We start from the raw sequence: 13,555 nt of genomic DNA on the forward strand, positions 1-13,555 counted from the left end.
GTGGACCTGGGAGATGGGGGAGCAGCAGTGACCACTCGCCATCTCCCACCTGGTCCCCCTTTTTTTTGAGTCAGAGTCTTGGTCTGTCGCCCAGGCTGGAGTGCAGTGGCATGATCTTGGCTCACTGCAACCTCCACCTCCCGGGTTCAAGCAATTCTCCTGTCTCAGCCTCCAGAGTAGCTGGGACTACAGGCGCCCACCACCACGCCCGACTAATTTTTGTATTTTTCTTTTTTTTTTTTTTAGTAAAAACGGGGTTTCACCACATTGGCCAGGCTGGTCTCGAACTCCTGACCTCAGGTGATCCGTCCACCTCAGCCTCCGAAAGTGCTGGGATTACAGGTGTGAGCCACCGCACCCAGCGCGGTCCCCCTTTTAAAGAAAGGCAGCAGGGGCACCTATAATCCCAGCTGCTCAGGAGGCTGAGGCAAGAAGAATCGTTTGAAACTGGGAGGCAGAGGTTGCAGTGAGCCGAGATCGCGCCACTGCACCCCAGCCTGGGCTACAGAGCGGGACTCTATATCAAAAAGAAAAAAAAAAAAAAAAGAATGAGAGAGAGAGAGAGAGAAAGAGAGCGAGAAAGGCAGCAGGACAGCACGAAGACACCGTTTCACCATGGGGTTAGATGCGCAGACAGGCACCGAGCAGATGCACATGCAGCACGCTATCACGGCAAGACAGGTTCACATGGCCTCAGACGGAGCGACAGACACCCAGGGGGCAGACAGAGGCTGCGTGCAGACCCCGTGCTGAGACTTGAGGGTTCAGCCACTGCAACATACAGGCCCTGCACCCTCCTGCAAAGCAGAGCCACTTATGACACACAGGGCCGGGCGCGGTGACTCACTCCTGTCATCCCAGCACTTTAGGAGGCCAAGGCGGGAGGATCGCTTGAGCTCAGGAGTTTGAGACCAGTCTGGGCAACATGGCAAAATCCTGTTTTTGCTGAAAAATACAAAAATTAGCTGGGCGTGGTGGGGCATGCCTATAATCCCTGCTACTCAGGAAGGCGAGGCATGAGAATCGTTTGAACCCGGGAGGCGGAGGTTGCAGTGAGCTGAGATCGCGCTGTTGCACTCCAGCCTAGGTGACAGCAGGGCACAGTGGCTGACCTCTTCCCCTCGCCCTGCACCCCTTTCCCACCCTGGCACTCTCTCTGGGCACCTCCTTTCTGCACCAGCAGATCGGGGAATGGGAGCCACCGGGGGTTGGGGAGGGGGGTTCCTGAGTTAAGCCTGGTGCTGCGCGGGGAGGGGCTGCTTCCTGGGGTCCCTGTTCACACCCACAGTCCCCTGCCATCTCCCACACAGGCTCATTATAATCCCAGCACTTTAGGAGGCTGAGGCAGGAGGATGGCTTGAGGCCAGGAGTTTGAGACCAGCCCTGGCAACATAGCACGACCCTGTCTCTGGGGGATGGGGTTGGGGGTGAAGACACAAACACACACACACACACACACACACACACACACACACACGATCCCCCAGGTGGGTTCTGGGTTTGAGGTGACATTATCTAACTGACTCCTGGTCTCCTTGGAGGTGGCTCCTGGGAGGCAAACTTGAGCAGCTCTCCTGGCAGGGGGTTGGAGGGAAAAAGCGGGGAGCTGGGGCCCACCCAGGCCTGTGGGGAGCTGTCCCAGTGGGGTCAGATCTGCCCAGACTAGGAGGCCTCGGGAGCTGGCACAGATCACAGGCTGGTCAGGGTCAGAGAAAGGTGCCCGGAAGGGAGCGGGTGGGCGGGCGGCGTCCAGGCCCGGGATGTGGTCAGGCCGTGGCCAGCTGCTTCCCAAAACCAGAATAGCCCAGGACTTACACAACCCGCACCCCAAACAATCCGCTGCTGCCTCCCCCAGCTCTCGCAGGCTTCCCAGACCCCTCGCCCCAACCCCACTTGGAGCCCACCCTTAGGCCCCCCTGGCCCCCACCCGACTCGCAGCACACCCTTAGCCCCCCACCGCCCCCACCCCACTCGGAGACCAGCCTTAGGCCCCCCTTCACCCCCACCCCACTCAGAGCCCACCCTTAGCCCCTCTTGCCCCCACCCCACTCTGACCCCAGCCTTAGGCCCCCCCTCACCCCCACACCACTCAGATCCCACCCTTATCTCCCTCTTGCTCACACCTCACTTAGAGCCCACCCTTAGGCCCCTCTCCTCCCCCCACACCCCACTCGGAGGCCAGCCTTAGGCCCCTCTTGCCCCCACCCCACTCAGAGCCCAGCCTTAGGCTCCTCTCCCTCCCACCCTACTCAGAGCCCAGCCTTAGCCCCTCCTGCCGCATTACACTCTTCACCCCACTCCTAGGCTCCACCTGCTGACCTTCCAACAAACCAAGCTCGTCCCAGAACCAATGACTTCGTGTTCCCTCTCATCTCCAACTCACCCTCTTGAACTTCTGCCACCCTGGGGCCCCTCCCATCCCAGGCCTCCTCCCCTTGCACCGCACCCCTTTCCCACCCTGGCACTCTCTCTGGGCACCCCCTTTCTGTACCTCCAGCAGATCAGGGAAGGGGAGCCACCAGGGGGTGTGGAGGGGGACTTCCTGAGCTAAGCCTGGGGCTGGGGAGGGGAGGGGGCTGCTTCCTGGGGTCCCCATTCACACCGACAGTCCCCTGCTGTCTCCCACCCAGGCTCATTCCACCCAAGACGGTTGCTGCTTCTCCTGATCGAGACAGAAACCCTCCCAGTTTCACAAGTCTCCTGTGGAAGGGACCCCCACCCCCCACCCGCCAGCCCCCACACCCCTACCCACCAAGGCTGGGGACAGGCTACTCTCCTCCCGGCTGTTTCGCAGCCATAGCCCTGGCCCTAATTGCTGTTGCCCTGTGTGTCTGAATTACAGATTTCTTTACCAACTCCCGCCCCCCACAGCCGCCCATGCCTTCAAACTTCCCAGAGCCCCCCAGCTTCAGTCCCGTGGTTGACTCCCTCTTCAGCAGTGGGACCCTGGACCCAGACGTGCCCCCGGATTCCTCGGCCATGACCCACCTCTCTGAACCCAGCCGTCTGCAGGTGAGCTCACCCCATCCCGTCCAACCCTATGTAGCACACTTGAGAGCTGGTCCTGCCCTGTTCATGTCCAGGAGGTATCAGACACTCCCTGAGTGCCCGGTTTGCTGCTTGGAGATTGGAGGGGAAGAAAGACCCCATCTCTGCCCTCTGGGAGGGACCCCATGAAGCAGAACTGGACAAAATGGTTGTAGGAGAAAGCTAAGGGCGTGGAGACCATGGAGTGGGCTCCACCAAGGGCCAGTTGCTTGTGGAAGTCTTCCTGGAGAAGGGGAGTTCCTGGGCCTCAGAGAATAGGTCAACTTTGGACAGAAGGGACTGGCCGAGGTCAAGCCAGATGGGAGAGCAGCAGGAACAAAAGCTTCGAGGCAGAAACCTGAGCATGGATGTTTAGGAAACTGTGAATCTACCATTTTGGTTCATGAATTCCTGAGTGCAATTTTTTTTTTTTTTTGAGATGGAGTCTCACTCTGTCGCCTAGGCTTGAGTGCAGTGGCACGATCTTGGCTCACTGCAACCTCCACCTCCTGTGTTCAAGAGATTTCCGGGCCAGGTGCGGTGGTTCACGCCTGTAATCCCAGCACTTTGGGAGGCCAAGGCGGGCGGATCACGAGGTCAGGAGATTGAGACCATCCTGACTAACATGGTGAAACCACGTCTCTACTAAAAATACAAAAAAAAAAAAAAATTAGCTGGGCATGCTGGCGGGCGCCTGTAGTCCCAGCTGAGGCAGGAGAATGGCGTGAACCCAGGAGGTGGAGCTTGCAGTGAGCCGAGATTGTGCCACTGCACTCCAGCCTGGGCAACAGAGCGAGACTCCTTCTCAAAAAAAAAAAAAAAGAGAGAGAGAGATTTCCAGGTTATTTTTGTGTTTTTAGTAGAGATGGGGTTTCACCATGTTGGCCAGGTTGGTCTTGAACTTCTGACTTCAGGAGTCTGCCCACCTTGGCTTCCCAAAGTGCTGGGATTACAGGTGTGAGTCACCGTGCCCAGTCCCCAGGTGCAATTCAGATGTTGCTTCCTGCTGCTCTGTTATAGGCCTTTTCCCTCCATCATCAGACTGTGTGTGCTAATTCTAGTTGGTTGTTGAGGAGTGTCTCTCCTCCACCAGAAAGTGAGCTCCTTACTAGAAGGGCTGTGTTTTGCTCACCACTGCATTCTCTATACCTAATGTGCCTCAGGCACATAATAGCACTCAGTGAATGGTTGTCCAATGAGTGAGTCAGTGACTGAATGAATGAGCCAGTGAGCAGATGAATGGGTGTTTTGGTGAATGGACAGAGGCATCTTATACAGCAGTGGAGGCACACATGGGTTGGTGGATATATGGGTGGGTGAGTGGTTGGTTGGATGGATGGGCTGGTGGATGGATACATAGATGAGTAGTTTAATGGGTCAGTGAATGGGCTGATGGGTGGTTAAGTGACTGGTAAATGTATAGATGGTGGATGGATGGATGAATGAATGGATGGATGGATGGATGGATTATGGATGGGTTGGTGGATGAATGAAGGAAGTATAGATGGTTGGATGGATTCATTAATGCCTTAATATCTGGTGGGCTGGTGGAGAGAGTGGTAGATGAGCTACTTCATAGATTGTTAAATAAGTAGGTGCATGTTTGGAAGATGGATGAATTAGTAGATGGACAATTGAATAGATGGGTGGGTTGGTTAGTAGATGGATCGGTGGGCAAGTTAGTGGATGGATGGATGATGATTGGATGGGTGGGTTGGTTAGTGGACGGATTGGTGGACAAGTTAGTGGATGGATGGATGGATGATGATTGGATGGGTGGGTTGGTTGGTGGATGGATTGGTGGACAAGTTAGTGGATGGATGGATGGATGATGAAGGGATGGGTGGGTTGGTTGGTGGATGGATTGATGGACAAGTTTGTGGATGGATGGATGATGAATGGATGGATGGGTTGGTTGATGGATGGATCAGTGGGCAAGTTAGTGGATGGATGGATGATGATTGGATGGGTGGGTTGGTTGGTGGATGGATTGGTGGACAAGTTCGTGGATGGATGGATAAGTTACTTGGGAGACAAATGGATGGGCAGGAAGATTGATGCTCCACTCTTCCTGCTTTTTGCATAAATGTACCCTACTCCCTCCTCTCATTATAATTTCCCTGCTCTGTGTGTTTGTACATACACCTGTGTGTGCTGGAAGGCAGGGCTCATTTCTCCTATCTCTCCCCAGGGCACAGCCCAGCACTCAGCCAGGGCAGGGCAGGGCAGGGGAAGCCCAGATGGCTGTCAGGGGCAGCTCTCTTCCCTGCTCTCTGAGTGTCTGTCTGTCCCCCCAACCAGGCTCGGAACAGCTGCCCTGGTCCTTTGGACTCCAGCGCCTTCCTGAGCTCTGATTTCCTCCTTCCTGAAGACCCCAAGCCTCGGCTCCCACCCCCTTCTGTACCCCCACCTCTGCTGCATTACCCTCCCCCTGCCAAGGTGCCAGGCTTGGAGCCCTGCCCCCCACCTCCCTTCCCTCCCATGGCACCACACACTGCTTTGCTGCAGGAAGAGCCTCTCTTCTCTCCCAGGTTTCCCTTCCCCACTGTCCCTCCTGCCCCAGGAGTGTCTCCGCTGCCTGCTCCTACAGCCTTCCCACCCACCCCGCAGTCTGTCCCTAGCCCAGCCCCCACCCCCTTCCCCATAGAGCTTCTACCCTCAGGGTATTCAGAGCCTGCCTTTGGGCCTTGCTTCTCCATGCCCAGAGGCAAGCCCCCCGCCCCATCCCCTAGGGGACAGAAAGCCAGTCCCCCTACCTTAGCCCCTGCCACTGCCAGTCCCCCCACCACTGCAGGGAGCAACAACCCCTGCCTCACACAGCTACTCACAGCAGGTGAGACGGGAGGGCCAGCAATGGGGAGAGGAAAGCCTGGAGAGGGAGGCCAGGAGGTGGGGAGGACAGGGGGTTATGGGAGCAGAAGATGAGGGTGAAGGGGAGGTCCAGTTCAAGGGACAGAGTGGTGAGGAATGAGGGACATGGGCCCCGTATCTAAAAGGGGTGTGGACTCGGGAGGGGCAGGATGGGGTCTTGATAGATGCCGGGGGTGGACCAGCCCCAGCGGCCTCATGGTTCCACCCATGCACAGCCAAGCCGGAGCAAGCCCTGGAGCCACCACTTGTATCCAGCACCCTCCTCCGGTCCCCAGGGTCCCCGGTAAGATCTTAGGCACTGGGCGGTGGGGCTGTGCCCACGGCCTTCAACCCCACTCTCCGCCCTTCTCCACCCCAGCAGGAGACAGTCCCTGAATTCTCCTGCACATTCCTTCCCCCGACCCCGGCCCCGACACCGCCCCGGCCACCTCCAGGCCCGGCCACATTGGCCCCTTCCAGACCCCTGCTTGTCCCCAAAGCGGAGCGGCTCTCACCCCCAGCGCTCAGCGGTAAAGAGAGGGGTTGCAGGGATTGGGGGAATCTACGGGAGGAGGGGAAGAGGAGGAAGAAGAAGGGGACTGGGTCTGGTGCTAGGATGAGAGGAAGGGGGCAGTGGGGACTCTTTCCCCGGGGTTGGTCTTTCTGTGGGTCTGTCTGTTCCTACCACAGGCAGTGAGCGGCGGCTGTCAGGGGACCTCAGCTCCATGCCAGGCCCTGGGACTCTGAGCGTCCGTGTCTCTCCTCCGCAACCCATCCTCAGCCGGGGCCGTCCAGACAGCAACAAGGTGGGCACCATCCCCCCACCCCAAGATTGGTTTGCTACCCCAAGACCCTCCCGGGCTCCTTCCTAGGCTCACCCGACTCTCTGCTCCCCAAGACCGAGAACCGGCGCATCACACACATCTCCGCGGAACAGAAGCGACGCTTTAATATCAAGCTGGGGTTTGACACCCTTCATGGGCTTGTGAGCACACTCAGTGCCCAGCCCACCCTCAAGGTGAGCCCCGGACCCAGGCTGGCATCCCCAAAACCACGGGGCCCCTTTCTGGACACCCCCACCCAAAACTCAATTGCAGGGGAGTGCTCCAGACACTCTTGCCTCCTCCCCTCCCAGTGTCCCAGTGGGTCACAGGGTGCAGCCTCTAGCACCTGCCTGAGCCCCCCTGATGGCGTCTGCAGGTGAGCAAAGCTACCACACTGCAGAAGACAGCCGAGTACATCCTTATGCTACAGCAGGAGCGCGCGGGCTTGCAGGAGGAGGCCCAGCAGCTGCGGGACGAGATTGAGGAGCTCAATGCCGCCATTAAGTAGGCAGGGTCCAGGCGGGTGCTGGGACCCAGGGCCATGCCGCCTGATCCCCAGCTCCTGACCCCTGCCCTGCCCTCAGCCTGTGCCAGCAGCAGCTGCCTGCCACAGGGGTACCCATCACACACCAGCGTTTTGACCAGATGCGAGACATGTTTGATGACTACGTCCGAACCCGTACACTGCACAACTGGAAATTCTGGGTGGTATCCTCCCTTGAGCCCATGGCTGGGGGGCTGCAGGGGTTGTGGCAGGGTGAGACCAGGCTGTGCCTGAGATGGGAGGCCTATCTCTCCAGGCCAGGCAGGCTCAGAGCTGCTCCCAGGTGACAGGCTCTTGTTATGCCCCTTGCTTCCATGCCCTGGCCATCTTGGCCAGCAAAATTGCCCAGGGATCGGTGGCTGGGAGCAGACAGGGAAATTGGGGGAGGAATCCTTGAGGAAGGGGAGCCTTGGCCCTGACCTCAGGAAGCCCCGAGGGCAGTTTGGGAGAATCTGAACTCTGGAGTGAGGCCTAAAGAAGACTTGGAATCCACTCCCTCATCTGGCTCAGGGATCAAGTTCTTGACTGAGCCCAAGGAGGGAGCTCAGGGATGAGGGATGGTTCAGCCCAGAGTAAGGGCGGTGGAGGGGCAAGGAGGAGGGGACTGAGAGACAGGGTGCTGGGAAGGTCTTGGCAGGACAGAAGTAGGGACTGCAAGCCAGAAGCAGTGGCTCACGCCTGTCATCCCAGCACTTTGGGAGGCTGAGGCAGGTGGATCACTTGAGGCCAGGAGTTCAAGACCAGCCTGGCCAACATGGCTAAACCCCGTGTCAACTAAAAATACAAACATTAGCTCGGCATGGTGGCATGTGCCTGTAATCCCAGCTACTCAGGAGGCTGAGGCAGGAGAACGGCTTGAACCTGGGAGGTGGAGGTTGCAGTGAGCCGAGATTGCGCCACTGCACTCCAGCCTGGGTGGCAGAGTGAGACTCTGTCAAAAAAAAAAAAAAAAAAAAGTAGCGGCTGCAGCAGGAGTCGTTGGGGTTCAAGGTTAGACACTGTCCAGGCCCTTTCTTCCCCTGGTTTGAACTGGGCATCAATGATCCACGTGGAGTGGGGGTACCAACTGGACCACAGGCAGCTCCTTGACCTGGGCCCAGTTCAGCATCCTCATCCGGCCTCTGTTCGAGTCCTTCAACGGGATGGTGTCCACCGCAAGCGTGCACACCCTCCGCCAGACCTCACTGGCCTGGCTGGACCAGTACTGCTCTCTGCCCGCTCTCCGGCCAAGTATGTGTGCCATCTCCCTGCCTGCTAGAGGGTTCCAGCCTCCGGGGTGGAGGGAGTGTTTCGCCCTGCTTAGACCCCACATCCAGCTTGCCTTCAACACAGCCTAGGGTTGTGGCCACTCCCCATCCCCCAGATGGTTCTCTGGCCACCAGATGCCTGTAGATAGAGGTTCTAGGAGGGGGTGACAGTCTTGCCAACTAGTACCTCCCCCTATCCCTTTGGTTCCAGCATCCAAGGGTAGGGCCCTGAACCCAGGAGGTGTCTCTCTCTCTCTCTCTGTCTCCCACCCAGCTGTCCTGAACTCCCTACGCCAGCTGGGCACATCTACCAGTATCCTGACCGACCCGGGCCGCATCCCTGAGCAAGCCACGCGGGCAGTCACAGAGGGCACCCTTGGCAAACCTTTATAGTCCTGGCCAGACCCTGCTGCTCACTCAGCTGCCCTGGGGGCCACTTTCCCTGGGCACGGGCTCCAGGGATCATCTCTGGGCCCTCTTCATGCCCCAGGCCCTGGCTCTGCCCTTCCCTGAGCGGGGAGGGGTCAAGCTGGGTCCAGGTTTCACACTTCCCACCTCCTGGAGGCCAAGAGGAGCAGAGTCCCCATCCCTGCTCTGCCACTATGCTCCAGCACCATGACCTTGGGTGACTCGTCCCCCATCTTTGGACCTCTATGTTTCAATGTGCAAAATGGGGATGGGGAAGTTTCAATCAGCAGATGACCCTAGGCCTTGGCAGCTGTAACATTGGGGGCCCAGGCTGGCAACTCTGGGGGCTCAACGGTGGGAAAACGAGGATGCTGTTTCCCTGTCACCTGCACCTGCTCCCCGACGAGTGGGGCACAGACCTCTGTTCCTGAGCAAAGCAGCAGAAAAGGAGGTTCCCTCTCTGTGCTCCTTCAACGGCTAACCCAGAGGGGCTGCAGGATGGTTTCCCCTGGGAGAGGCCAGGAGGGCCTGATCCCAGGAGACACCAGGGCCAGAGTGACCACAGCAGGGCAGGCATCGTGTGTGTGTGGACGTGTGTGTGTGGGTTTTGTAAAGAATTCTTGACCAATAAAAGCAAAAACTGTCTGCCGGTTTGTTGATGTGATGGTCAATGCGTCTCACAGTGGGATGGAGAAAAAGCCGTTGGCAGTGGGAGGTGGCTTTGCAGAGGTCCTGGGCATTTACTCTGAGCTGGAAGCAGCTGGAGGGCCTTGAGTGGAGGTGGGACGAGATCAGTGGTGGCAAGCGCCTATAGTCCCAGCTACTCAGGAGGCTGAGGCGCAAGGATTGCTTGAGCTCAGGAGTTCGAGGCTGCAGTGAGTTGTGATAGCACCACTGCACTCCAGGGTGGGCAACAGAGTGAGACTCTGTCTCAAATAACAACAAATAAAGGCCAGGCATGGTGGCTTACACCGGTAATCCCAGCACTTTGGGAGGCCAAGGCGGGATCATAGACCTCATCTCAATAGTGAAAAAGAGAAAAATAAATTAAAGAAGATCAGATGTAACTTTTTTTTTTTTTTTTGAGACGGGGTCTCGCTCTGTTGCCCAGGCTGGAGGGCAGTGATGCGATCTTGGCTCACTGCAAGCTCCGCCTCCCAGGTTCACACCATTCTCCTGCCTCAGCCTTTCGAGTAGCTGGGACTACAGGCGCCCGCCACCACGCCCGGCTAATTTCCTTTGTATTTTTAGTAGAGATGGGGTTTCACCGTGTTAGCCAAGATGGTCTCGATCTCCTGACCTCGTGATCCGCCCACCTTGGCCTCCCAAAGTGCTGGAATTACAGGCATAAGCCACCGCGCCTGGCCAGATGTAACTTTAAAAACTTTTTTTTTTTTTTTTTTTTTTTTTGACACAGAGTCTCAGTCTGTTGCCCAGGCTAGAGTGCAGTGGTGCAATCTCGGCTCACTGCAACCTCTGCCTCCCAAGTTCAAGCAATTCTCCTGCCTCAGCCTCCCGAGTAGCTGGGATTACAGGCGCACACCTCCACGTTCAGGAATATTTGTATTTTTAGTAGAGACGGGGTTTCAACATGTTGGTCAGGCTGGTCTCAAACTCCTGACCTTATGATCTGCCCACCTCAGCCTCCCAAAGTGCTGGAATTACAGGTGTGAGCCACCGCGCCCAGCCAAAAAGTTTTTTCTTATAAGAATAGAGTCAGCAGCTGGGTGTGGTGGCTCATGCCTGTAATCCCAACACTTGGGGAGGCCAAGGCAGGCGAATCATCTGATGTCAGGAGTTCGAGACCAGCCTGGCTAATATGGCAAAACCCGGTCTCTACTAAAAGTACAAAAATTAGCCGGATGTGGTGACACACGCCTGTAATCCCAGCTACTCAGGTGGCTGAGGCAGGAGAATCGCTTGAACCTGGGAGGCGGAGGTTGCAGTGACCTGAGATCGTGCCACTGCACTCCAGCCTGGGTGACAGAGCAAGACTCCATCTCAAAAAAAAAACGGACTTGTCTTGCCATGTTGCTGAGGCTGGTCTTGAACTCTTGAACTTTTGGGTTCAAGCAACGCTCCCACCTTGGCCTCCTGAAGTGCTGGGATTACAGGCATGAGCCATGGTGTCTGGCCAGAGGTCACTTTTTTTTTTTTTTTTTTTTTTTGAGACGGAGACTTGCTCTGTCCCCCAAGCTGGAGTGCAGTGGCCGGATCTCAGCTCACTGCAAGCTCCGCCTCCCGGGTTTATGCCATTCCCCCGCCTCAGCCTCCCGAGTAGCTGGGACTACAGGCGCCCGCCACCTCGCCCGGCTAGTTTTTCGTATTTTTTAGTAGAGACGGGGTTTCGCCGTGTTAGCCAGGATGGTCTCGATCTCCTGACTTCGTGATCCGCCCATCTCGGCCTCCCAAAGTGCTGGGATTACAGGCTTAAGCCACCACGCACGGCCAGATGTAACTTTTTTACAGGAATCCCCTGGGTGCTAAGCTGAGACTAGGTGGACGCAGGGAGACTAGTTAAGGGACAGTTGCAGTCATCCAGGTGAGAGGTGACAGACATGCTTCCTGGAGCTCCTCCCTCCATGGCCAGGAGACAGTTCGGAGAGGCTCGCTACCTTCAGAGTTGGAAGACGGCAGAGCTGGGACCAAGGAGTGGAACCGACAGGGAATCCACTGGAACCACCCAGAAGGAGAATGTGCTCCCTTGGCAGGGCAGGTAGGGAAGGTAGTGACCTCCCTGCTATGAGAGGTATGCAAGCAGAGGGTGGATGGCCACTTAGTTAAGATGTCTTAGAAAAAACTGACACCGGCCTGTGCAGTGGCTCACGCCACCCAACACTTTGGGAGGCCGAGGCAGGTGGATCACCTGAGGTCAGGAGGTCTGGACCAGCCTGGCCAACATGGTGAAACCCCGTTTCTACAAAAAATACAAAAAAATTAGCCAGGCGTGGTGGCAGGTGCCTGCAATCCCAGCTACTTGGGAGGCTGAGACAGGAGAATCCTTTGAACCTGGGGGGTGGAGGTTGCGGTGAGCAGAGATCGCACTACTGCACTCCAGCCTGGGTGACAGAGTGAGACTTCATTTCAAAAATAAAAATAAAAATAAAAAATATAAAACTGATCCTTCAGACGGGGCTGGAGTAGAAGGCCTCAGAGGCCCCAGTGCTTCGTTAATCCTTGTGTTTATCCATCTAACAAATATTTACTGAGTGCCTGCTGTGAACCAGGCCATGGTCTTGGGTTTGCAGACACTGTTCCTACAGTATCTCTCTCTTCATGGAGCTGACACTGCAGCCTGGCATGCTGGAATCCTCTGACATTTCAGACCTTCTGGAGACATTTGCAGGATTGATTTATTCATGTTTCTTTTTTGTAGAGACAGGGTCTTGCTATGTTGCCCAGGCTGGTCTCAAACTCCCGACCTCAAGTGATCCTCCCACCTTGGCCTTAGGTTTCCTGAAGTGCTGGGATTACAGGTGAGAGCCACCACGCCTGGTCGATTTGCAGGATTTCAATAGCCTAAAGAATCTTCCATGGGTTTCCCATTTCCCTCGTTCATGCAGAAGAAAAAGGAGAATCGCTGCCCGCAGATCTAGTGTGGACTATGCGCCAAGCACTCTTATAAGCACTTTAGATTTTTGTTGTTGTTATTTTTATTTTTAGTAGAGATAAGTTCTCACTAAGTTCCCCAGGCTGGTCTTGAACTCCCGAGCTCAAAGGATCTTCCTGCCTTGGCCTCCCAAAGTGCTGAGATTACAGGCATGAACCAGCACACCTGGCCACTTTATAGATATTAACTCACTTAATCCTCACAACACCTACCTCGTAGGCTTGCTGTGAGAACCTAAAAGGGTAAATATACACATATAGAGATTTACAGATTTATATATATGTCTATATATAAATCTGCAAAATAGGGATAATAATTATATATATTCTATATATAAATATTGTGTTTATATGTTATATTTAATAATATACAATAATACACAAAGATTATATTTATACAATATATTTAAGGTATAATCTTTATATATTTAATTTATAGTTAATATATAATCTTTATTCTGTATATAAAGATTAATATATATTCTACATATAAAGATATAGATTATAAAATTTTTATATTTAGAATATATAGATTATATGCTAATCCATATATCTATATAATCTTTATACATAATATGTAATATGTAATATATAATATTACATTAATTTATGTATCATAATCTGTATAACTTATATAATCTTTACAACATATTTAATTTATATTTTATATATAATCTTTATATATTATAAATATAGCATTTTATATTTGTAAAAATATAGTTTTATATTTATAAAATATATAAATATGTAAATATATAAATATATTATAATATATAGATTATATATAATATATAAATTAAATATATATTTATACCTAATTTATGTATAATTTATGTATAAATTAGATATAAATATATACTTTAACAAATAAAGTATATATTTGTTTATAATGTACAAATATAAATATGTAATATAATTTATTATATATTATAATTAATATTATATATTGTAATATAAATATATCATTATAATATAGTACATATGTATAATATAGAATATGTAATATATAATTATATATTATAAATATACAATATAATTATAGATAA

At 53.7% G+C, this 13,555-nt stretch overlaps 1 protein-coding gene across 4 annotated transcripts in view; it reads left to right on the plus strand.

The window, feature by feature from the left end:
- MLXIPL (MLX interacting protein like) overlaps window positions 1–9,551 on the plus strand; it is a 32,608-nt gene extending 23,057 nt beyond the window's left edge. Inside the window, exons 8-17 of one of the 4 annotated variants that reach the window (XM_030933395.1) lie at window positions 2,843–3,012; window positions 5,329–5,860; window positions 6,114–6,181; window positions 6,257–6,407; window positions 6,568–6,683; window positions 6,776–6,895; window positions 7,078–7,205; window positions 7,286–7,409; window positions 8,346–8,475; window positions 8,767–9,551. In XM_030933395.1, coding sequence (XP_030789255.1) covers window positions 2,843–3,012; window positions 5,329–5,860; window positions 6,114–6,181; window positions 6,257–6,407; window positions 6,568–6,683; window positions 6,776–6,895; window positions 7,078–7,205; window positions 7,286–7,409; window positions 8,346–8,475; window positions 8,767–8,885 — 1,658 coding nt within the window. In that variant the 3' untranslated portion in view covers window positions 8,886–9,551. Of the gene's footprint in view, window positions 1–2,842; window positions 3,013–5,328; window positions 5,861–6,080; window positions 6,182–6,256; window positions 6,408–6,567; window positions 6,684–6,775; window positions 6,896–7,077; window positions 7,206–7,285; window positions 7,410–8,345; window positions 8,476–8,766 lie in introns of all 4 variants that reach the window. The other 3 variants (XM_030933393.1, XM_030933394.1, XM_030933396.1) reach the window with 3 other exon arrangements.
- The last annotated feature ends 4,004 nt before the right edge of the window (window positions 9,552–13,555 follow it).

This window comes from Rhinopithecus roxellana, chromosome 6 (genome assembly GCF_007565055.1).
Source record: "Rhinopithecus roxellana isolate Shanxi Qingling chromosome 6, ASM756505v1, whole genome shotgun sequence".
In the NCBI taxonomy this organism is placed as follows: Eukaryota; Metazoa; Chordata; class Mammalia; order Primates; family Cercopithecidae; genus Rhinopithecus; species Rhinopithecus roxellana.